This window comes from Tiliqua scincoides, chromosome 2, assembly GCF_035046505.1.
Source record: "Tiliqua scincoides isolate rTilSci1 chromosome 2, rTilSci1.hap2, whole genome shotgun sequence".
Taxonomy (NCBI): Eukaryota; Metazoa; Chordata; class Lepidosauria; order Squamata; family Scincidae; genus Tiliqua; species Tiliqua scincoides.
In genome coordinates, this window is record NC_089822.1 from 255,715,077 (window position 1) to 255,740,708 (window position 25,632).

At 48.5% G+C, this 25,632-nt stretch overlaps 2 protein-coding genes across 2 annotated transcripts in view; both read right to left on the bottom strand.

Moving 5' to 3' along the window:
• The window catches only part of LOC136641548 (zinc finger protein 91-like), a 543,065-nt gene that overhangs the window by 430,185 nt on the left and 87,248 nt on the right, over nucleotides 1–25,632 (bottom strand). The window lies entirely within an intron of this gene.
• Nucleotides 3,098–25,565, bottom strand: LOC136641246 (vomeronasal type-2 receptor 26-like). The gene is made up of 6 exons (XM_066616948.1): nucleotides 25,188–25,565; nucleotides 18,804–19,163; nucleotides 18,393–18,668; nucleotides 16,387–16,614; nucleotides 13,609–13,735; nucleotides 3,098–4,020 (listed from the first exon to the last, which is right to left on the bottom strand). The coding sequence occupies exons 1-6, from the start codon at nucleotides 25,563–25,565 to the stop codon at nucleotides 3,098–3,100; spliced, it is 2,292 nt and encodes a 763-aa protein (XP_066473045.1).

A 25,632-nucleotide genomic window follows, 5' to 3' on the forward strand; every position in this document is an offset into this window, starting at 1 on the left:
TCCAGTCCGTGGAGAGAAAGAGGAAGGGAGGCTGCTGCCAGAGGGTATAGAATCCGATAATAATAATAATACAATAATACAGGTATTCTCCCTTAGACAACTGCAGGAGAAATGCAGGGAACAACGACAGCCACTCTTTATAGCCTTCATAGATCTCACAAAGGCTTTCGACCTGGTCAGCAGAGACGGCCTCTTCAAGATTCTCCCCAAGATTGGATGTCCACCCAGGCTCCTCAGCATCATCAGATCCTTCCACAAGGACATGAAGGGCACTGTTGTCTTCGATGGCTCCACATCAGACCCTTTTGACATCCGAAGCGGAGTGAAGCAGGGCTGTGTTCTTGCACCAACCTTGTTTGGGATTTTCTTCGCTGTCCTGCTGAAGCAGGCCTTTGGAACTGCAACAGAAGGCATCTATCTCCGGACCAGATCAGACGGAAAGCTCTTCAACAACACAGTCCTGGAACGTGCTGGAATCCCTAGCATGTATTCACTGTTGAAACAGAGACGCCTGCGTTGGCTTGGTCATGTCGTGAGAATGGATGATGGCCGGATCCCAAAGGATCTCCTCTATGGACAACTCGTGCAAGGAAAGCGCCCTACAGGTAGACCACAGCTGCGATACAAGGACATCTGCAAGAGGGATCTGAAGGCCTTAGGGATGGACCTCAACAAGTGGGAAACCCTGGCCTCTGAGCGGCCCGCTTGGAGGCAGGCTGTGCAACATGGCCTTTCCCAGTTTGAAGAGACACTTTGCCAACAGTCTGAGGCTAAGAGGCAAAGAAGGAAGGCCCATAGCCAGGGAGACAGACCAGGGACAGACTGCACTTGCTCCCGGTGTGGAAGGGATTGTCACTCCCGGATTGGCCTTTTCAGCCACACTAGACGCTGTGCCAGAACCACCTTTCAGAGCGCGATACCATAGTCTTTCGAGACTGAAGGTTGCCAATACATATATACCGCCTTTCTTGGTCTTTATTCAAGACGTTATTCAAGGCGGTTTACATAGGCAGGCTAATTTAAATCCCCTTAGGGATTTTTACAATTTGAAAGAAGGTTTCTATCTTTCAAGAAACCACAACATCCAGATGTTTCTTTCTGATCTGGTCGAAACATTCTGGCCTCCATCCTCCCATGCTCAGAGCAGATGAAATAACTCGGCTCATCTTGTCAGCTGCTTCAAGGTCGCACGGTGCCGGTGGCCTCAAACTGGCGACCTTGTGGATGTTATCTTCAGGCAAATGGAGGCTCTACCCTCTAGACCAGACCTCCTGCCATTGCCACCAGATCCAGCTCTCCCAGAGCCTCTCTGCCTCATTACACCCCTTCCTGCCCAGTTCCACCCCTTCCTTGTTCTGCATGCTTCCCACTCCCCCTCTTCACTTCCCCAGCCTTCTCACCTGCCTTTGTGGGCCCCCTCTGTGGGAGGGGGTGGATCCAGTGTCAATGGTGTACATCAGATCTCATTCCCTCATTTTTAAACCTCCCCACCGCTTTCCTCTCCTTGGACATACAGTGGTAAAACAGGTGGTGTGCGTCAGAGGAGACCCATTGCCGATTGAGCAGTCGACCAGGAGGTAAGTAACAGGTACGTGTGGTGAGGGGGCAGTAGGTGAAGCTGTAACCTGCAGAAAATAGCCATAGCCTCCCCCTGTGACATGCGCTCCACTGGCATTCTGAGTCAGACAAAAAGGAAGGACCCTGATCAACCAGAATCATTGTGAAGCATGAATCAGAATCAGGTGCAGTAGCCTTAAGTCTATCCGCACATGATTACTTACGCATTTAATCTGTTAGAAGGAGGTTTGAAGAAAACAAATGGTTCCCACATAATACTGGTTGTCAGTGTGAGCCCACTGATCTGGTAGTCTCCTGGCTGTATTAAATGGGGTTTTTCTATCGTTTGCCAGACTGGATGGGCATTTTGTCTTCAGCGTCACGCAGGGAGTACGAGTTAGCAGGAAAAGTACAAGCAGCAGTGTCATTCTGGGAATGCCTGCCATGGCCACAATCGCTCACACACACACTTTGCTAATATAAACAGGAACAGCTCCAGATTTCTCTGAGCAGAAGTTCAACTTCAGACTGGCAGAGTCTGACCTCCTCTAAATCCCAGCCAGGCTCCCAGCAGCGCATGAGGAATTCATGCACCAGTCTTTTTGGGCTCAGCACCAGACGTTCCTCTTCCAGTTACTCTCAGTTCTTATGCTTCTGTTATTGGCTTCTAAGATGATCAGTGTTACAAAAATCCCCTGAGCACTGCTGAGAACAAGAAGAAAGCACCCTGTTTTTGAAAATTACTAGGGACAGAGTCACCCATGCACCATCCTTAACTCTCTGCTTGACTCCATGTGCAGGCATGCAGCTGGAGGAAACGTATTTGTTAGACTCAAGCTACTCCTCTGTTGTCTTTCATAACTAAGCCCATGCCAGGCTGCCAGGTCTAATCGGACTGTGCCAGCTCTATGGCTGGCACAAGCGCTTGTGGACACAGGTCACGGAATTGAGACCAGGAAGGGGGTTAGGATTTGGGCAGATGTTTGCTGCCAAACCACCCCTTTCCCAGTTGCAGTCCACCCACCTCCCTGCCCCCATTGCCACATCATTCCACCACCTCCCTCCCTTTCTGTCCACCCTCTGCTTCCCTCCCACCCCATGTACTAACATACTGCTGCTGGTGTGTGTCCCCAATCCACAGGCATGAGGAGCTGTTCTTTCATTGGTTGTCGCAGTGACCAGGCCTCATGTGCCGTCATGTTGCCTTTTGAGACAGCCAGAAAGCACCTTATGCCACCAGAATGTGTGTTCCTGTGGCCTATGGAGTCTATTTTTTTGGTAAGCCACCTCGAGTGCCCATCTGGAGACAGCAAGGTAGGAGGAAAATGGCTACATAGATACATAAAAATATGTAATGAAAACAAAATATCATACAGGCATCCTAGTGTCATTATACTTTTATTTCTACTTGATTCTTGCACAATGTGAAAGAAAGAGAGGTGCGCTGCAATAGTCTCTGGGGATGAGTACACTCACATAGGAGGTATTTGGGTTTACAAACAGCAAAACACAGCCATAGTTAGAAGGAATGTCCTCAAAATTAGATGTCCTCTTGGGTGGCACCTTTAGGTTTAATAATTAGATGCTCCTTTGTGTTGAGATCAGGTCTCAAGATAATGATGTAACATTTGGGCATAAAGATGCAACCCAGCAAGCCCAGAGTGGAGGCCAAGATGGAGAAGACCTGCACGGCCACCATGTATTTGCCCTTTGTGCTCAGGTAGGTGGGCACAAAGGACACCCACACAGTGCAGAAGACCAGCATGCTGAAGGTGATCAACTTGGCTTCATTGAAGGCTCCAGGCAACTTCCTGGCTAGGAAGGCCACAGTGAAGGAGACGGCAGCCAGAAAGCCCATGTAGCCAAGGGCAACATAAAACATGGTGACACTCCCTTCGTTACACTGCAGTATGGTGTAGCCAAGCTGGGAGTGCATGTCAGAGTCTGGGAATGGGGGAGAGGTTCCCAGCCAGACAGCGCAGATGCCCACCTGAACAATGGAAGAAGAAAAGACAATGGAGTTTGCCAAACTCTTCCCCAGATATTTCCTCATCTTGCTCCCTGGCCTGGTGGCCATGAATGCCACCACCACGGTGACCGTTTTGGCCAACACAGAAGAGACAGCAACCGAAAAGATGATGCTGAAGACAGTTTGTCGGAGAAGGCAGGTCACATTCCGGGGTTGACCAATGAACAGGAAGGAGGACAAGAAGGAAAGCAGGAGGGAGACCAGGAGCATGTAGGTGAGGTCACGATTGTTGGCTCTGACAATTGGAGTTTCACGGAACTTAATGAAGATTCCTAAAAAACAAGCAGTGGATAGGGCGAAAAATAAAGTAAAGGAAACAAGGATTCTCCCCAAAGGCTCTTTGTAGGATAGGAAGGTTATAACTTTGGGGACACATTGATCTCGGTTCTCGTTTGGATGCTGATCTTCTGGACAGCTGGTGCAATGGTCTGCATCTGTAAAGCATAAAAGTGACAACAGCATTGCTAATCTCTACCTTTACAGCCCTACTAATCTGTGATCTGTAATGTTCTAAGCAAGTTATTTATGAGAGTGAGAGCACAATCCTAACCAGGTCTACTTAGAAGTAAGTCCTTTTGTGTTCAATTGCACTTACACCCAAGAAAGTGAGGTTAGGATTGCAGCCTGTGAGTTTATATGCACCAAGATATGCAGCCACACTCCCTTCCAGCTGTCATGTGACGGGCCTATCTGCTGCCCTCTTTGCTTTGATTCACCGCTTCACTGCTCCACTAGGTAGAAGCAAGGTTGAGAAATAACCTGGTACGACCAGAACTCTTGACCTAAGGGTAAAATTCCTGTTCTTTATTCAATGAAATGTATTTTAAATTGAAAAAGTTAGCCTGGTCCTTTTATACTTGGGATCAAGAAGAATGGAAATGATTGCTTCAGTTCAGCAGGTGTCTTTGGGTTTGAATGTTACTAGAGAAGTGGTTACACACTCTAACTTTGCCATATGGCGTCGGCACAACACGGGAAGCAGCAGATTACCGGTTATAAGTCTTTGCTCGATTGGTGTAGAGCATGATGCCAGGGGCTGCATCCGACGGTGGGAGAGATCATTGCATCTCATTGGGCAGCTACCGCCCGCCTTAAGCTGGGCAGTCCCCAGCCAGTAAGGTGCTGACTCGCCACTGTCTGTTAACCTCACGGGGCGCGTGGGGTTTAGGGTGAAAACCGACAAGCGGATCAACAACTCTGCACCAGGAAACAGAAAACAGAAAACTCCTGCCCTAAAGCTGGGCATCTGGAACGTTAGGACAATGACCTCTGATGACCTGCAAGAAATAGAAACACCCACACAACAGCTGTCACCGACATGGAGCTGAGCAGACAGCAGATGGACATCGTCGCCCTTCAAGAGACGAGGCTGTCGGTTTCAGGATCTGTCAAGGAGAGAAATTTTTCATTTTTCTGGCAGGGATAAACACTAAACGAGAGCAGGGAACATGGTGTTGGCTTTGGGGTCAGAAATACCCTGCTGAAATCCATCATCCCACCTTCTGCAGGAAGTGAAAGAATTTTGTCCCTGCAGCTCCACTCATCAGCAGGACTTGTCACTCTCATCAGTGCATATGCACCGACTCTGTCATCTTCAGCAGAAGCCAAAGACAAATTCTACGATGACCTGGCCACCACTATCAAGAAGATCCCCGTAAAAGAGCCATTGTTCATCTTCAGTGATTTCAGTTCTAGAGTTGGTGCAGATCACAGTTCATGGCCCACTTGCTTAGGCCAGTTCGGCACTGGGAGGATGAACGAAAATGGCCAATGCCTGCTAAAGTTTTGCTGTCATCACGGTCTCTGTGTCAGCAACCCCTTCAACACAAAGCCCCAACATAGAGTCTCTCCAAGAGACACCCAAGATCAAAGCACTGGCACCAGCTCGACCTGATTCTCACCAGACACTCCAGCCTTCCCAGCATCAAGATCACACGCAGTTATCAGGGTGCTGCCTGCGACACTGACCACTCCCTGGTGCGCAGCAGAGTGAAACTGCGAACAAAGCGACTGTATCACACGAAACAGGAAGGAAGACCTCGAATTGACACCAGCAAGACCCAGGACCAGGGAAAAGTGGAGAAATTTGCACGAGCACTTGAGGAATTTCTTCCAGGCCCGGCCAATGCAAACGCATCCAACAGATGGGAACATTTCAAAAATGCCGTTTACAACACCGCCTTGTCCATATTTGGCAAGAAGACCAACAAGACGGCAGACTGGTTTGAAGCTCACTCTGAGGAGTTGACACCAGTCATTGAGGAAAAGGGGAGAGCTCTAGCAGCATACAAAGTCTGTCCCCGTGAGCTCAACCTGCAGGTCCTCTGAGCTGCTCGCAGCAAAGTCCAGCAGACTGCCAGGAGATGTGCTAATGACTACTGGCTCCAACTCTGTTCACAGATACAGATAGCAGCTGACATGGGCAACATCAAGGGGATGTATGACGGTATCAAGCTGGCCCTAGGTCCAACACAGAAGAAAACTGCCCCTCTGAAGTCTGCCACAGGCAAGGTCATCCAGGATTGGGCGCAGCAGATGGGACGCTGGGTGCAGCACTACTCTGAGCTATATTCCTGAGAAAATGCAGTAACCGGGGAAGCACTGAACAACATCAAGTGCCTGCCTGTGTTGGAGGAGCTTGACAGTGAACCAAGCCTAGCAGAACTTCACGTGGCCCTGGACTCCCTCACCTCTGGCAAGGCACCTGGGAAAGACAGCATCCCTGCTGAAGTACTAAAGTGCTACAAAGAGATCATCGCCACTGAGCTGCATGAAATCCTCTGCCTCTGCTGGAGAGAAGGTGGAGTACCACAGGACATGAGGGATGCAAACATCATCACGCTGTACAAGAACAAAGGCGACAGGGGTGACTGCAATAACTACCGCGGCATCTCTCTCCTTACTGTTGTAGGAAAGCTGTTTGCCCAAGTTGCACTGAAGAGGCTCCAGGTACTTGCAGAGAGCATCTACCCAGAATCACAGTGCGGATTCCAAGCCAACAGGTCCACCACTGATATGGTATTCTCCCTTAGACAACTGCAGGAGAAATGCAGGGAACGACGACAGCCACTCTTTATAGCCTTCATAGACCTCACAAAGGCTTTCGACCTGGTCAGCAGGGACGGCCTCTTCAAGATTCTCCCCAAGATTGGATGTCCACCCAGGCTCCTCAGCATCATCAGGTTTTTCCACAAGGACATGAAGGGCACTGTAGTCTTTGATGGCTCCACATCAGACCCCTTTGACATCCGAAGCGGAGTGAAGCAGGGCTGTGTTCTCTCACCGACCTTGTTTGGGATTTTCTTCGCTGTCCTGCTGAAGCAAGCTTTTGGAACTGCAACAGAAGGCATCTATCTCCGGACCAGATCAGACGGAAAACTCTTCAACCTCTTCAGACTGAGAGCAAAGTCCAAAGTCCAGCTGAAATGTCTGCATGACTTCCACTTTGCTGACGATGCAGCTGTCACCGCCCACTCTGCCAAAGATCTCCAGCAGCTCATGGATCGTTTTAGCAAGGCCTGCCAAGATTTTGGACTGACGATCAGCCTTAAGAAAACACAGGTCATGGTTCAGGATGTGGACTCACCTCCCTGCATTACAATCTCTGCGCATGAGGTGGAGGTTGTCCATGACTTTGTGTACCTTGGCTCAACGATCTCCGACACTCTTTCTCTTGATACCGAGCTAAACAAATGCATCTGTAAAGCAGCTACCACATTTTCCAGACTCACAAAGAGAGTCTGGTCCAACAAGAAGCTGATGGAACATACCAAGATCCAGGTCTACAGAGCTTGTGTCTTGAGTACACTTCTGTACTGCAGTGAGTTATGGACTCTTCACTCACAACAGGAGAAGAAGCTGAATGCTTTGCACATGCGCTGCCTCCGACGCATTCTCAGTATCACCTGGCAGGACAAAGTTCCAAACAACACAGTCCTGGAACGAGCTGAAATCCCTAGCATGTATGCACTGCTGAAACAGAGATGCCTGTGTTGGCTCGGTCATTTCGTGAGAATGGATGATGGCTGGATCCCAAAGGATCTCCTCTATGGAGAATTCGTACAAGGAAAGCGCCCTACAGGTAGATCACAGCTGCGATACAAGGACATGTGCAAGAGGGATCTGAAGGCCTTAGGAGTGGACCTCAACAGGTGGGAAACCCTGGCCTCTGAGCGGCCTGCTCGGAGGCAGGCTGTGCAGCATGGCCTTTCCCAGTTTGAAGAGACACTTGGCCAACAGACTGAGGCAAAGAGGCAAAGAAGGAAGGCCCATAGCCTGGGAGACAGACCTTACTTACTTATTGGCAACCTTCAGTCTCGAAAGACTATGGTATCGCGCTCTGAAAGGTGGTTCCGACACAGCGTCTAGTGTGGCTGAAAAGGCCAATCCGGGAGTGACAATCCCTTCCACACCGGGAGCAAGTGCAGTCTGTCCCTGGTCTGTCTCCCTGGCTATGGGCCTTCCTTCTTTGCCTCTTTCCCTCAGACTGTTGGCAAAGTGTCTCTTCAAACTGGGAAAGGCCATGCTGCACAGCCTGCCTCCAAGCGGGCCGCTCAGAGGCCAGGGTTTCCCACTTGTTGAGGTCCATCCCTAAGGCCTTCAGATCCCTCTTGCAGATGTCCTTGTATCGCAGCTGTGGTCTACCTGTAGGGCGCTTTCCTTGCACGAGTTCTCCATAGAGGAGATCCTTTGGGATCCGGCCATCATCCATTCTCACGACATGACCAAGCCAACGCAGGCGTCTCTGTTTCAGCAGTGAATACATGCTAGGGATTCCAGCACGTTCCAGGACTGTGTTGTTTGGAACTTTGTCCTGCCAGGTGATGCCGAGGATGCGTCGGAGGCAGCGCATGTGGAAAGCGTTCAGTTTCCTCTCCTGTTGTGAGCGAAGAGTCCATGACTCGCTGCAGTACAGAAGTGTACTCAGGACGCAAGCTCTGTAGACCTGGATCTTGGTATGTTCCGTCAGCTTCTTGTTGGACCAGACTCTCTTTGTGAGTCTGGAAAACGTGGTAGCTGCTTTACCGATGCGCTTGTTTAGCTCGGTATCGAGAGAAAGAGTGTCGGAGATCGTTGAGCCAAGGTACACAAAGTCATGGACAACCTCCAGTTCATGCTCAGAGATTGTAATGCAGGGAGGTGAGTCCACATCCTGAACCTCATGGGGTGCGTGGGGTTTAGGGTGAAAACCGACAAGCGGATCGACAACTCTGCACCATGCAACAGAAAACAGAAAACTACTGCCCTAAAGCTGGGCACCTGGAACGTTAGGACAATGACACCTGGCTTCTCTGATGACCTGCAAGAAATAGACGACGCACGCAAAACAGCTGTCATCGACATGGAGCTGAGCAGACTGCAAATGGACATCGTCGCCCTTCAAGAGACTAGGCTGCCAGATTGCGGATCTGTCAAGGAGAGAAATTTCTCATTTTTCTGGCAGGGAAAACCACCAAACGAAACCAGGGAACATGGCGTTGGCTTTGCGGTCAGAAATACCCTGCTGAAATCCATCATCCCACCTACTGTGGGAAGTAAAAGAATTTTGTCCCTGCAGCTCCAGTCATCAGCAGGACCTGTCACTCTCATCAGTGCTTATGCACCGACTCTGTCGTCTCCAGCAGAAGCCAAAGACAAATTCTATGATGACCTGGCCACCACTGTCAAGAAAATCCCTGTAAAAGAGCCATTGTTCATCCTCGGCGATTTCAATGCTAGAGTTGGTGCTGATAACAGTTCATGGCCCACTTGCTTAGGTCAGTTTGGCACTGGGAGGATGAACGAAAATGGCCAATGCCTGCTAGAGTTTTGCTGTCATCACGGTCTCTGTGTCAGCAACACGTTCTTCAACACAAAGCCCCAACATAGAGTTTCTTGGAGACATCCAAGATCAAAGCACTGGCACCAGCTCGACCTGATCCTCACCAGACGCTCCAGCCTTCCCAGCATCAAGATCACACGCAGCTATCATGGTGCTGCCTGCGACACTGACCACTCCCTGGTGTGCAGCAGAGTGAAACTGCAAACAAAGCGACTGTATCACACGAAAAAGGAAGGAAGACCTCGCATTGATACCAGCAAGACCCGGGATCAGAGAAAAGTGGAGGAATTTGCACAAGCGCTTGAGGAATCTCTTCCAGGCCCGGCCGACGCAAACGCATCCAACAGATGGGAGCATTTCAAGAATACCGTTTACAACACCGCCTTGTCCATATTCGGCAAGAAGACCAACAAGGCGGCAGACTGGTTTGAAGCCCACTCTGAGGAGCTGACACCAGTCATTGAGGAAAAGAGGAGAGCTCAAGCAGCATACAAGGCCTGTCCCAGTGAGCGCAACCTGCAGGTCCTCCGAACTGCTCGCAGCAAAGTCCAACAGACTGCCAGGAGATGTGCTAACGACTACTGGCTCCAGCTCTGTTCCGAGATACAGATAGCAGCTGACACGGGCAACATCAAGGGGATGTATGATGGTATCAAGCAGGCCCTAGGTCCAACACAGAGGAAAATTGCCCCTCTGAAGTCTGCCACAGGCGAGGTCATCCAGGATCGGGTGCAGCAGATGGAACGCTGGGTGCAGCACTACTCTGAGCTATATTCCAGAGAAAATGTAGTCACCAAAGAAGCACTGAACAACATTGAGTGCCTGCCTGTGCTGGAAGAGCTTGACAGTGAACCAACCCTAGAAGAACTTCACGTGGCCCTGGACTCCCTTGCCTTTGGCAAGGCACCTGGAAAAGACAGCATCCCTGCTGAAGTCCTAAAATGCTGCAAAGAGATCATCGTCACTGAGCTGCATGAAATCCTCTGTCTCTGCTGGAGAGAAGGTGGAGTACCTCAAGACATGAGGGATGCAAACATCATCACGCTGTACAAGAACAAAGGTGACAGGGGTGACTGCAACAACTACCGCGGCATCTCTCTCCTTAGCGTTGTAGGAAAGCTGTTTGCCCGAGTTGTACTAAAGAGGCTCCAGGTACTTGCAGACCAGAATCGCAGTGTGGATTCCGAGCCAACAGGTCCACCACTGATATGGTATTCTCCCTTAGACAACTGCAGGAGAAATGCAGGGAACAACGACAGCCACTCTTTATAGCCTTCATAGATCTCACGAAGGCTTTCGACCTGGTCAGCAGAGACGGCCTCTTCAAGATTCTCCCCAAGATTGGATGTCTACCCAGGCTCCTCAACATCATCAGATCTTTCCACAAGGACATGAAGGGCACTGTTGTCTTCGATGGCTCCACATCAGACCCTTTTGACATCCGAAGCGGAGTGAAGCAGGGCTGTGTTCTTGCACCAACCTTGTTTGGGATTTTCTTCGCTGTCCTGCTGAAGCAGGCCTTTGGAACTGCAACAGAAGGCATCTATCTCCGGACCAGATCAGACGGAAAGCTCTTCAACCTCTCCAGGTTGAGAGCAAAGTCCAAAGTCCAGCTGAAATGTCTGCGTGACTTCCTCTTTGCCGACGATGCAGCTGTCACTACCCACTCTGCCAAAGATCTCCAGCAGCTCATGGATTGTTTTAGCAAAGCTTGCCAAGATTTTGGACTGACAATCAGCCTGAAGAAAACTTCACTCCAACTTCGCCATACGGCGTCGGCACAACACGGGAAGCAGCAGTTTACCGGTTATAAGTCTTTGCTCGATTGGCGTAGAGCATGACGCCAGGGGCTGCTTCCGACGGTGGGAGAGATCATTGCATCTCATTGGGCAGCTACCGCCCGCCTTAAGCTGGGCAGTCCCCAGCCAGTAAGGTGTTGCCTCGCCACGGGAGACAGACCAGGGACACACTATACTTGCTCCCAGTGTGGAAGGGATTGTCACTCCCGAATCGGCCTTTTCAGCCACACTAGACACTGTTCCAGAACCACCATTCAGAGTGCAATACCAGAGTCTTTCAAGACTGAAGGTTGCCAACAACAACATCATCATATGTCCAAATCTTCATAAGCTCATAATGCGAAAGGGGTGCTGAACCCCATTTTCCTCCTTTGGTAACATTACAGTGGTCAATTTCTTTAGCAAATGGACTTGTCAGGTTAGTGCTTGGTCCCCATCAAACAACACTGACACAGTAGGATTTCTTCTAAAGCAGTGGGTTGCGACCCACCAGCCTGGGAAACACTTATCCCTGGCCCCTTAAGGGGCAGGGAGGGGGAAAGATAGCAATATGATCCCAATGATTGCACCTCTGCCATGGACAGGATGGGGGCTTCTGTGTTCTCCTGGAAGAGGAGGATGCGTTACCTTCACAATCTGGATGCTATCTGGAGAGCCTGCAAAGATGGAGGAAGGGGGCAATAGACCGATTGCATGGAGGCCGTCTCCTAGTGGGAAGCCACTGAAACATTAAGAGGAGATGGCAACATGAGGAACCGAAAGGCAAGGAAGGGGTGGCAGGGCAATCTGTTTGCCCCTGCCACTAAGAGGTGATGGTGGTGGTGTGAGGAAGGGAGCAGCAAGGAAGAAGGAGGAAGGCATTCCTGAACGATGTGCTCAGCTACCCCTCACAGTGCCCAGGAACCAGGCAGGAGATTGATGTACATTCTCCTTCATGTCTCCTTTCCACCCACAGCCACAGGAGGACATTCAAGTGTCCAGTGCCTAGGTCCTGGTTGGCTTTCCTGGCTAAGAAAAGAAGAGGAGGGGGACAAATGAAGAAGCAGAGCAGATAACAGTCCTCTATCTTGTGTGGAAGGTCCCTACGATTCCTAGGGAATCTTCCCCTGTCTCTTGCTGTAAATAAATGCTGAAGGCCAGAGGATGAGGGAGGGGCTTAGCCCATATGCCATAAGCCCCTTTGACGCAGAAGGGTCTTTGTAGCATTCCAAAATGCTTTCAGTGCATCAGTAACAGGGCTGAGGCTAGTGCACTTTTCCCGGCAGAGCCCCTCATACATTTCTTCCTCATAGGAGAGAGAATGTCTGATGAGGGCTAAGTTGATTAAGGTTTAATGCTCGTTCTTTGGATGCCAACTGACAAGAAAGACACTGAGGAGTCCATCTGGAGGTCAACATGGAAAATACAGTTCAGAGACTATCAGCCCAATTTAATCCTCTAGGTAAGCAAAATTGTTCCTTTACCTGGAGGTAAGCCATGGTGGCATGGAGAGGTCTACTCAAATCTGTAATACCTATTTTGCTATTGCAAGTCCGCATTGTCCTGCACTACGGAATCAGGCCAGGGAAGGGGGTTAGGAGATTGACTGCAGCAGTGTCACCGATAATACCTCCTAGGACCTAATTCACACATCTCCCACCTCTCCTCACCCCTGCCCTGTTCCTCCCCTCCCTGCCCCTTCCCATCCTTTTGCCAGCCCTCCCACCCCTGCTGTTGACTTACTTCCATCAGCGATTAGTGGGAGAAGCTCCAACGCAGGCAGGAAGGCACAGGCCTTCCCTTTGGCACTGCCAGCAGCGTGTCAAGTGGCATACTGACTGAGCTCCTTTTGCGACTGGTGCTGACTGCTTTATGGAAGCCGGTACCAGCAGAAGAAGAGGACCAACGTTGGACGGTGAGCATAAGATTGGGCTGTAATAAACTCAAGCCATTTCTGCTCAGTGTCGCATATATGCAACAGAGACCAAATGTGTGCACCTGTGGGCTGGGGGAAAATGGGTTAAAGAGGACAGTGAGAGAGACTTTGGGGGCTGGAGATGAGGGAGTGTTCAGCAGCCATCTAAGCACCTTCAGGGGTTGGGGCTACTCTCTCCTGTCCCGACCCTCACCTCTGTAGTCCCTCCTTGCACCTGTCTTCCAACATGAGTTTGTCCCAGACACACATGGGCATTCTGTTTACAGTCTAAAAAGAGGAACATGGGTTGGTTGTGCTGAGTCCCTCCACTGTCAATCTACTTTGCTTGTGATACTTATACTTTCTTTTGATCCACATGGTGAAACAAATTGTAGATATCTCAGCCAGACAAACTCAGAAACAAGAAGTTTGAAAAATACATAATATAAATTTTCATGTGTACTGGGAAGTGACCTTTTTCCTCTTTCCCATCCCTTGCGTCACTGACCTTCCAGAGTGGAGATGGTCCCCCCCTTGCATGGAGCACAGTCATAGCAGCAAACCAACTCTCCTTCTTTCATCACCTTGAAGTGTCCTGGTTGACAGCTGTCTGTACATCTAGAACAAGGCAGGGTCTAGGCAGAAGGACAAAGAACATCAACCAAATGTGTGAAGAGATTTCGTCCATAGAAATGAGCCACAGAGATAGAAAGGACCCAGTGGGTACTCTAGTCTCAGACCTGGTGCTATCATCCTGTCATGTCTGGTTCCTTTTTGAATGTGCAGCTGCAAGGGGGGGGGGTGTATAGGAAAATGATGTAACACTTTTCCACAGTGATAAATCCAACAAATCGCAGCCCAAGGACCTCAAGCCCCTCTGACACAGAAGGGTCTTTGTAGCATTCCAAAATACTTTCAGGGTGCTGGGCATGGAAGTCTCAGGAGGTAGAGCATCTCACATGAAGATAGTCACAGCAGAACATGCCTTCTTATTGCTGACAGCCTAACTTTAGATGGTTGAGCCACTCAGAGACATGATAAATCAATCATGGGAAGGGTACAAGAATGGGGCATGTCTTGAGAAGAAAGCAGTCTAAAAAATTACCTCAGAGTGGCCCATGGAAGTCTCAGAAAGCCACTTCCAGTTTCTGGAAGTAAACCAGAACTGGCTTTCTAAGGCTTCTGTGGGTCATTCTGAGGCCCTCATAGGCCAGTAAAGTGGGTCGCCGGCCTGGCATGACCCAGAAGAGGTCTCCACATGCTCTCAGTGAGTAATTCAGCATTTGGAATGGCTGTGCTGTGGAGCCAAACTGGAGCAATGTTAGATAGTAGGGCCCAGGTTGCAACTCACTGCATTAGGCCTCACAACCCTCTAGTGGGTCATGACCCATGGTTTGGGAAACCCTGTCATATGGGAACTAACATTATGGCAGCACTAGGACTGTCACAGAAAATGACAAACCATTCAGTTTGACTAGGCTGCCCCCACAAGCAGCGTGCGGCCAAGGCCATGCACCAGCAGCCCGTCAATGACCCATGGCAATGGTGTAAGCGGGCAGAGCTGGAAGGAAAGGGGCAGGGACAGGGAGTAACAGAGAGGAGAATGAAGTGAGGTGAGCAGATTGAGGCTGGGAATGGGGTGTCATCAGAGCCAGTGGCACCACTAATGTCTCATCCTTCTTCCCAGACTCGATCCATCTTCCTGGGTGCACTTGGACATTTGCCAACTATAGCTGGCTCAGGTCTGAGTAGACCCAGTGGGGCAGTGAGGGCATACCCCTGGGCAAGGAAACAAATCTTCCCTTACCTGGAAGAAACTTCCAGGACTACCACCACCACCACCACCACCACCACCCCACAGCATGCATTGCACACTCCTGGGCTGTGGGGGGATTTAGGCAGGAGTGGGTTGTGTGAGCAACTGCATGACACATGTAGGAACACATATGTAATGAGCAATGCTGGAAACCATGCCTTGGCAACACTTCATTCAGGCTGCATTCCCAGGTCCATCCCTGCATTGGGGATTGTTGCATTACATAAGAACATAAGAACATAAGAACAGCCCCACTGGATCAGGCCATAGGCCCATCTAGTCCAGCTTCCTGTATCTCACAGCGGCCCACCAAATGCCCCAGGGAGCACACCAGATAACAAGAGACCTCATCCTGGTGCTCTCCCCTACATCTGGCATTCTGACTTAACCCATTTCTAAAATCAGGAGGTTGCGCATACACATCATGGCTTGTACCCCATAATGGATTTTTCCTCCAGAAACTCGTCCAATCCCCTTTTAAAGGCGTCTAGGCTAGACGCCAGCACCACATCCTGTGGCAAGGAGTTCCACAGACCGACCACGCGCTGAGTAAAGAAATATTTTCTTTTGTCTGTCCTAACCCGCCCAACACTCAATTTTAGTGGATGTCCCCTGGTTCTGGTATTATGTGAGAGTGTAAAGAGCATCTCCCTATCCACTCTGTCCATCCCCTGCATAATTTTGTATGTCTCAATCATGTCCCCTCTCAAGCGTCTCTTTTCTAGGCTGAAGAGGCCCAAACGCCGTAGTGCATGCATGGTGCATGACAGACATGCATGGTGCATGGTGCATGGTGCACCATGGTGCATGGTGCATGACAGACACTGCCTTTGCCAGTTCAACAGAGCAGTGCCTTTTGTCTTCCGCACTGCAGCTTTACCAGTTATCACCTCCAGCCAGGGCGTATCTTAAGCCAGTTGGACCAAATGCTCCCAGTTGGCCCTGTGTTTAAGGTGGCCGCACACTAAGGTAATCTGCTCTTGTCAGACACACACAACACATTGCAACAGACTCCTAAGCATTGCAGGTTTTATGGAGAATAGCAATTGTTTTTATTTTCTTCTGAATTATTAAAAGGCCAGTAGTGCTTATACTGTTTCTATTTTGAAATTGGCTATGAACCTGTTTCCAATTGGGCCCTGCAGATCCCATGTCCAGCCACTGATCTCAGGGGCCCTGAGCCATACTCTGTGCCATCCAGGTATCAAATTGGGTGCAGCCCTCTATAGCTCCATCTTGGTTCTGATACAACCATGATTAGTTACTGGTGCCATGTGTTGTAGGCTGTGACACATTGTGCTCTTTCCCTCTGCATTTGTTTTTTTACTTCATATTTCCCATCTGATTAAGACAGGCAAGTTTACTGGGCAGGAATCCTACCATTTATGTATTGTGCATAGTACAAGACAAATTCTTAGGGCTCAACTGATGTCATGAAAGGGGTTCAAGTGAAACCACAGTTTTCCCCACCTGGTTGAACCTTCTGGGCCAGACAATGGCATCCTGGTCAATAGTGAACTGGATCTTCGAGGAGTTCTGTCTCTCGAGACTCCCAACTTTCACTGTAGCCAAGGACTGATTGGGAAATGCCACAAAATTCACAATATCAAAGTCAGCTGTCAGATCCCCATCCTCATCCAAATAAACTTCCTCCGTGAAAGTATTGTTGAAGTGGGATCTTCTCAGGAAAGGGAGAAGCTAGAATGACATAGAAAACGTCAGCATTTAGAGAACTGTTTAGCATTTAGAGAACATTTAGAGAATGCTCCCTGGGGCATTTGGTGGGCCACTGTGAGATACAGGAAGCTGGACTAGATGGGCCTATGGCCTGATTCAGCGGGGCTGTTCTTACCTGGAAACTGTTGTCAGATCTGCCCATGTGCAGTGCTCTTCACCTATATGTGCACATGTACAATGCAGGCCCACACTGACAGTGCATTTTTTGCACCATCATTCTGACACCATGATGTGTTTCAATGATATCCACTTCCATTGTCATATAAGTGGGGGCAGCTGGAGTCTGCAGGCCAATCCAGTGGCACGTAGAGGTAAATGGAGCCAGGGACAGCTCTCCTACCAAAATGAATTTCTATACACAGGCAGGGCCTTTGTTTAGTGATGAAGTCAAGCAGATGGACTTCAGACATGGAGGAGTCACACAGGAGTCCTCCAGAGATGAGATAAGACCCCTGCAGATCTAAAATGCCACGTCACAGGAGATACTAAGGGCCAAACTACATGTGACACTACAGTAACGAACCTGCCCCTCACTGCACACGATGCCACCCCCCCGATACTTACCCAGTGCAACAGAGCCTTGCACAATGCTAGGAGCAACTGGGAAAGCTTTCTGAGGTTTCCCTGTGTTCTTAAACAGTACTCCGGGAAACCGGAAGTACTGCTTAAGATTGCATTGGAAGCTTCAAAAGGCTGGAGCACCACATGGACGCAGCACTCAGGGCATTTGCCCCCCTGCTCCCCTTCCAGGCCTGCCACTGTGACACTAAATGCACCAGTGTGCTATTACCAGCTTACATTTTTTGTTGCATACTAGTCACTCACAACCACAATTTTTATTAGGACCATAGTATAGAGATAAAGGACACTTAACCCTTAACCTCTGTGCCATTTTCCTGCCCCCCCCCCCCAAATCACCTCTATAAAGCAAGGATTCAACCCTGAACGTAGCATTGGCTACAAAGACAATTTCCAGCAGAACAACAATACAGACCAAAGCGTTAAATACTCTGTCTTGACCCAAATTGATCCAGCCCCACTGGATCAGGCCACAGGCCCATCTAGTCCAGCTTCCTGTATCTCACAGCGGCCCACCAAATGCCCCAGGGAGCACACCAGATAACAAGAGACCTCATCCTGGTGCCCTCCCTTGCATCTGGCATTCTGACATAGCCCATCTCTAAAATCAGGAGGTTGTATATGCACATCATGGCTTGTAACCCATAATAGATTTTCCCTCCAGAAACGTATCCCATTCCCTTTTAAAGGCATCCAGGCCAGATGCCATCACCACATCCTGTGGCAAAGAGTTCCACAGACCAACCACACGTTGAGTAAAGAAAAGCCCAATCCTATGTATGTCTCCTCAGACCTAAGTCACATTATAGTCAATGGGGCTTACTCCCAGGTAAGTGTAGATAGGATTGGGCCGTTAAGCTTGTAAAAACATAATGCGATTCATTTGACCCTAACCAGGTGCAAAAAGGACACCTAAGAACATAAAATTCTTTGTGACAATTTAATTTGTCCTAATAAGAACATTCTTTGATGAAGAACTAAAGGGGACCTCTGCTGAGCACCTCACTACCTGAATTTCCCTGTTAATTGTGCATTACAACATGTCATTTGAAGAAGCTTAAGAGATCGGATTTGGAACTGCACAATGAAGGGTATCTGTGAGGGCACAGAAATACCTGCCAGGGCTGAGCCACCACAGGTTCCAGCCTGCCTGAGCTCACTCTCCGTCTCTGATTCTGTGTCCTGGATGCGAATGCAGCATGGAGGGCCTGTGCCACAGCCCGGATGGTCTTGTAAATACTGTAACTGTCCTGAGACAGAACTTTTTCAAACACATCCTTGGCCAGGATCTCCCTTTTCTCTTTCTCCATGCATCTCATCCATCTTTTCACAAACAACACAGGCTTTGAATAAGAACAATGAAATGTCTTTTCTCCAAACTGGTTGATGGCCGAGAACATTGAGTCATAATTGTCATAATCTGTGTGTTTGCGTCCCTGGATCGAGAAAGACAAAGTACCGTGGATGTGCTGGACACCAACCGCTCTGTAAAATAACCTCAAGCTGAGATCCTGAAAAGACACTGCAATCCAAAGTTTCCCCACAGTTGGCTTAACTATCCCTTCCCATACTCTAATGTACATTGCCAGAATCAGCATGGCGTAAGTGTCCGCGTGATAAACAACCACATTGACTTGATCCTGCATCAGAAACTGTTTCATGTCAAACGGCTGATTAGCCAAATCCAGCACTTGGATTCTGTTTGAGAAGGCAACACAAAGTCCCCTCCTTACGATCACCTCTGTGATAGTGCTGATGAACCATTCTCCATGGTCATTGTTTGGAGCCAGGAGACCAATCCACGTCCACTTGAAATGCAGGAGTAGTTTGGCAATGCCCAGGAAAGGGGGTTCTTGTTTGGGCACCATCCGGAAGGAAAAAGGAAACAGAGTTTTATCTTTTCGTGCATGGCTCACAAAACTATAACTGACCTAGCAAGAAAGGGAAAAAAAAAGTCTGGTTTCTGGTTTGTTTTTTTTCCAGACAAAACTCAGATATTTGTTGAATAAAATATTACTGGCATTTCACAGAATGCCATCATTAGGATGGGTGAAATTTTGTTAAAGGAAGATCCATGTGTTGTTCTCATTACAACAGCATCCTAAGTGTGGCTCTTTACTTTTTATTATAGGAGTGAATGGAGCCTAAATTTATATGAGAGCAATTTATATGAGAGGAAGCATTTATAAGAGAGGAAGCAAAGAGATTGTGAAGAGCTCCAGAAGGATCTTTCCAAACTGGGAGACTGGGCAGCAAAATGGCAGATGCATTTCAATGTAAGAAAGTGCAAAGTCCTGCACATTGCGGCAAAAAAATCAAAACTTCACATATAGGCTGATGGGTTCTGAGCTGTCTGTGACAGATCAGGAGAGAGATCTTGGGGTGGTGGTGGTGGACAGGTCGATGAAAGCGTTGACCCAATCTGCAGCAGTAGTAAAGAAGGCTAATTCCATGCTTGGGATCATTAGGAAAGGCATTGAGAATAAGACAGCTAATATTGTAATGCCACTGTACAAATCGATGGTTAGGCCACACCTGGAGTATTATGTCCAGTTCTGGTTGCCACATCTCAAAAAGGATATAGTGGAGATGGAAAAGGTGCAAAAGAGAGCAACAAAAATGATTACTAGGCTGGGGCACCTTCCTTATGAGGAAAGGCTACGGCGTTTGGGCCTCTTCAGTCTAGTAAAGAGGCGCCTGAGGGGAGACATGATTGAGACATACAAAATCATGCAGGGGATGGACAGAGTGGATAGAGAGATGCTCTTTTCCCTCTTGCATGACACCAGAACCAGGGGACATCCATGAAAGCTGAGTGTTGGGAGAGTTAAAATAGGCAAAAGAAAATATTTCTTTACCCAGCATGTAATTAGTTTGTGGAACTCTTTGCCACAAGAAGTATGGCATCTTTGGGCAGGCAGGCTATAGACCTCCCTTGGGAACTGCACATTGACCTTGCCTGTGGGACAGAAGCCTATGGCGAGAAAGGAGGAACACAGAGAGAGTAACAAGGAATTGACAACTGCAGCAGTCACACCTCAGCAGTCACACCTGCAGCAGTTCGGGGCCCCTGCTCTGAGCCAATAGGGCAGTGGTTCTCAAATTATCTGGGAGAGTTTGAGAGCCAGTAAGTCTTTGCAGGGGCAGGGGGAGGAGGCAGCGGGGGCAGGGGGAAGGCAGCGGCGCGATCACCAGGATCACGCCGCTCAGGGGGCTGCAGGGCTTGGGTGCACTTACCCAAGCCTCCTGCAGCCTCCCTGGCAGGGCTCCCCACAGCAGGGAAAGTGGATGCGGAGCAATTGCGCTCCACTTCCGCTTTAGCAGGGGCGGGGCATGATCACTCCACATCCACTTTCCCTGTAGATGCCACCTTGGCACTGCTACGCCATTGTGTGAAGATTTGCGGTGAATTGGGCTGTTTGTTTTTCTCTAGTGGCATGAAGCCCCATTGTGTGTGCAAGTGCTCTGCAAGTTACATAAGTTTATCAGGCAAGTACAAATGTCCAGAAAGCTTCACCAAGCGCATGGAGTTTGGGGTAGAGAATGAGGCTAGGAAAAAGAAGTGTCCTTTTGAATCCAGCTTGGTAGGATGCATTCCTAGCACAGCATGAACAAAAAGGTACATCAGTCTGCATTTGTAGAATTGACTCTTGGCCAGAGATCCATGTCAAGTGCACCCCCAAACAAACAGGGATGCTGGGTAACATATGCTTGTTCTGCTTGTGTTTTGAGTAAGAGAATGAGAGTGAAACCAAGAGCTTGCACATACCTACTATGACTTGTAACCCGTAATGAACTAACAGCATTACAACATTAGCTGCTTTGTTCTCAGTGCCTTTCCTAATGATGCCAAGCATGGAATTAACCCTCTTCACTGCTGCTGCACATTGGGTCGACACTTTCATCGACCTGCCATTTTGCTGCCCAGTTTCCTAGTTTGGAGCTTAACATATGAAAGAGGTGCTGCTGTTGTTGAGTCCAGCTGCTGGTGTGTGTGTGGGGGGGGCAAACCGAGAGGTGCTACTTTGTGGTGTGTGTGGGGCAAACCGAGTGGTGCTACTTTTCTGAGATGCTGCTGCATGTGTGTGTGTGTGTGTGTGTGTGTGTGTGTGAGAGAGAGAGAGAGAGAGAGAGAGAGAGAGAGAGAACACTGAAGTTGATGAGACCGGCATGGGGGCAGTAGTGCGACTGGTTATTTTCCTATGATGGGACTTTGCAACTTAAGATAGTGTTTAGGAAAGAATAATTGTCCAAATTAAAAACAGGGGGTCAAATCCTTACAAGTTTGGGTTCAAGCCTTGATCATGGTCACATATTTTTTTTATCTGTCTGGTTAGGTAAATGATGTAGCAAATATTATCATTCCACTTTTTTCCTGCAGCGCAACTCTATAGAATGAATTGAATGACACCTATTACATGTTATCCAAAAAATCTTTTTCAAAATCTGTTTTCTTAATTGAAGTTTTAGCAAACAAAATACACACAAAAAGATTCTAAAAAGAGGAAACTAAAACAGATATATGAATGCAAGTCGTGGTGGAAGGTTGTTCATTGGCTACTGTCAGGATGGCAAAAGGCTACCTGCAAGTCAGAAGTAGTATGAGTAGTATGTTTCTTCAAGGGAACAATGGAAGGGGCTTCTGGCTGCTTTCCCACTTCTGGGAAACTTCAAGAGACCACCTGTGAGAAACAGGCTGCTGGAGAAGATCTCACTTTGGTCTGATCCAAAAGGGTCTCTAAACAGAATGTCAGGTGATGGAGCCTTGTATTTTAAACCTTTTACTACTATTGGGGTTTAGCCATTCGGTTCAGGCTCAATCCCAATTCACTAAAATGAGGTCTTTCAGATGCTTTTTGAGTTGAGCAGGTTCAGTGCAGCTTCCAGATGGAAAGTTTTAAAATGCACAAGCCTGTGTATTCTGAAACTTTTCTTTTTCATTTGTTACCCCCCTCCTGCAAAGGGATTGGAATGGAGACAACACAGGGAAGTGTCACTGCATAGAGTGGCAATTAGCACATGGCACAAGGACAGGGTACTAAAATGGTTGAGGCTGGGGAGGTTAGAGAACAACAAGACAAAGGCAGAGTAGGAGAAGAAATTGGGAAAGGTAGGGTGATGGGATGTGATAGACGGTTTGGCACAATGAGAGGATGCGGGGACAAAGGAGCGAATAAGCAGCCCATCCTGGGGCATTCCATGTATAAATGCTTTTATGCGAATGCCCGAAGTCTACGAGCAAAGGTGGGAGAACTGGAATGTCTGGTGACAAGGGAAAATATTGACATAGTGGGCATAACGGAAACCTGGTGGAATGTGGAGAATCAGTGGGATACCGCAATCCCAGGCTATAAACTCTACAGGAGGGACAGGCAGGGGCGTGTTGGAGGTGGGGTGGCCATTTAGGTTAAGGAAGGGATAGAATCCAGCAAAGTAGAGATTGAAGGTGGGTCCGACTCCACCGTAGAATCTCTGTGGGTTAAATTACCAGGCTTGTGCAGCGATGTAATACTGGGGGCGTGCTATCGTCCTCCAGACCAGAAATCTGATGGGGACCTTGAAATAAGGAAACAGATCAGGGAGGTGACAAGGAGGGACAGGGTTGTAATCATGGGGGACTTCAATTATCCTCATATTGACTGGGTCAATTTGTATTCTGGTCACGATAAGGAAACCGGATTTCTTGACATGCTAAATGACTGTGGCTTAGATCAGCTAGTCACGGAGCCCACCAGAGGACAGGTGACTTTGGATTTAATATTGTGCGGTACGCAGGACCTGGTTAGAGATGTAACCGAGGAGTTAAGTCAGATAGAGGTTAAAAGAGAAGATGTTTCAGACCTCATTGATAAATTAAAGATCAATAAGTCACCGGGCCCTGATGGCATACACCCAAGGGTTATTAAGGAATTGAAGAATGAAGTTGCTGATCTCTTGACTAAGGTATGCAACTTGTCCCTCAAAACGGCCACGGTGCCAGAAGATTGGAGGATAGCAAATGTCACGCCTATTTTTAAAAAGGGAAAGAGGGGGGACCCGGGAAACTATAGGCCGGTCAGCCTAACATCCATACCGGGTAAGATGGTGGAATGCCTCATCAAAGATAGGATCTCAAAACACATAGACGAACAGGCCTTGCTGAGGGAGAGTCAGCATGGCTTCTGTAAGGGTAAGTCTTGCCTCATGAACCTTATAGAATTCTTTAAAAAGGTCAACAGGCATGTGGATGTGGGAGAACCCATGGACATTATATATCTGGACTTTCAGAAGGCGTTTGACACGGTCCCTCACCAAAGGCTACTGAAAAAACTCCACAGTCAGGGAATTAGAGGGCAGGTCCTCTCGTGGATTGAGAACTGATTGGAGGCCAGGAAGCAGAGAGTGGGTGTCAATGGGCAATTTTCACAATGGAGAGAGGTGAAAAGTGGTGTGCCCCAAGGATCTGTCCTGGGACTGGTGCTTTTCAACCTCTTAATAAATGACCTGGAGACAGGGTTGAGCAGTGAAGTGGCTAAGTTTGCAGACGACACTAAACTTTTCCGAGTGGTAAAGACCAGAAGTGATTGTGAGGAGCTCCAGACGGATCTCTCCAGACTGGCAGAATGGGCAGCAAAATGGCAGATGCACTTCAATGTCAGTAAGTGTAAAGTCATGCACATTGGGGCAAAAAATCAAAACTTTAGATATAGGCTGATGGGTTCTGAGCTGTCTGTGACAGATCAGGAGAGAGATCTTGGGGTGGTGGTGGACAGGTCGATGAAAGTGTCGACCCAATGTGCGGCGGCAGTGAAGAAGGCCAATTCTATGCTTGGGATCATTAGGAAGGGTATTGAGAACAAAACGGCTAGTATTATAATGCCGTTGTACAAATCTATGGTAAGGCCACACCTGGAGTACTGTGTCCAGTTCTGGTCGCCGCATCTCAAAAAAGACATAGTGGAAATGGAAAAGGTGCAAAAGAGAGTGACTAAGATGATTATGGGGCTGGGGCACCTTCCTTATGAGGAAAGGCTACGGCGTTTGGGCCTCTTCAGCCTAGAAAAGAGACGATTGAGGGGGGACATGATTGAGACATACAAAATTATGCAGGGAATGGACAGAGTGGATAGGGAGATGTTCTTTACACTCTCACATAATACCAGAACCAGGGGACATCCACTTAAATTGAGTGTTGGGCGGGTTAGGACAGACAAAAGAAAATATTTCTTTACTCAGCGTGTGGTCGGTCTGTGGAACTCCTTGCCACAGGATGTGGTGCTGGCGTCTAGCCTAGATGCCTTTAAAAGGGGAATGGACAAGTTTCTGGAGGAAAAATCCATTATGGGGTACAAGCCATGATGTGTATGCGCAACCTCCTGATTTTAGAAATGGGTTAAGTCAAAATGCCAGATGCAAGGGAGGGCACCAGGATGAGGTCTCTTGTTATCTGGTGTGCTCCCTGGGGCATTTGGTGGGCCGCTGTGAGATACAGGAAGCTGGACTAGATGGGCCTATGGCCTGATCCAGTGGGGCTGTTCTTATGTTCTTATGTTCTTATGAGGCACACCATCGGTTTTTTAAAGACATATTTCATCATTTAAAAAACAAGTCTTAAGGTACAGAAATAACAAAATGAATTGGAGCAAGCTTACACGGAATAACACACCCGATCCAAACCACACTTGACTGAAGAATTGCACAGTTTCTGCCTCCCTCAAACTCCCCCAGTGGCCCTCCTAATAAATGACCCTCTCGCAAACTCCCACGGCACACCTGTGAACCATTCGAGGCACACCAGTTTGATAGCAGGGGGAACGCCAAACATCTGTCAAACTCTGTTCAGCTCTCTTGAAACCTATTTTCTGTCATCAGTTTCCAGTTCTGATGCCCAGGAGTCCACTCTTGACCCCTCAAGAGAGCCTATAAAGTGACTTGGGGTGCAGTCTGGTCCATGTTCACGCTTCCGTGTTTCATACCTGTGGGATTTTGTAGATGCTCAAGACACCCGAAATCTGGTCGGAGATTGCAGTGTCAGCCCCTTCCAGGACAGCCACCAGCTTATTCTTTCTTCCACAGTTGTAGTTTGCAACATGCTGCTGCCCAGTAGACAGTATATCTACCATGGCATCATAAGTCCGTCTTGGATTGAAATAGTTCTCATAGAAGTTGTAGCCAAGAGAGACATTGGGCAGGATCCTGGGATTCTGGTTGATCTCATGAACGGCAAACAATAAGGGCAGGAGGTACCAGAAATGTGTGTCTTTTGGGCTGCAATAAAAATATGTTCCACATTCTGATCTTCCATTCAAAGTAAACCAAGTCAAATATTTCTCTTCTCTTACTAGGAGGTGCATTGCAAGCAACGGAAATTCCTGGGTTTCACTCTTAGAACTACACTCAATATTCACTTTAACTACACTT

Bases quoted from the DNA above. Each gene is read 5' to 3' on its own strand.
- LOC136641246 (XM_066616948.1), bottom strand. From the start codon at position 25,565: ATGCACCTCCTAGTAAGAGAAGAGAAATATTTGACTTGGTTTACTTTG. The intron at 18,669-18,803 runs GTATGGGAAGGG...TTCTCGATCCAG, and splicing joins TTCTGGCAATGTACATTAGA to GGACGCAAACACACAGATTA. The intron at 13,736-16,386 runs GTGGGGAAAACT...CCTTCTGCCTAG, and splicing joins GGCCCAGAAGGTTCAACCAG to ACCCTGCCTTGTTCTAGATG.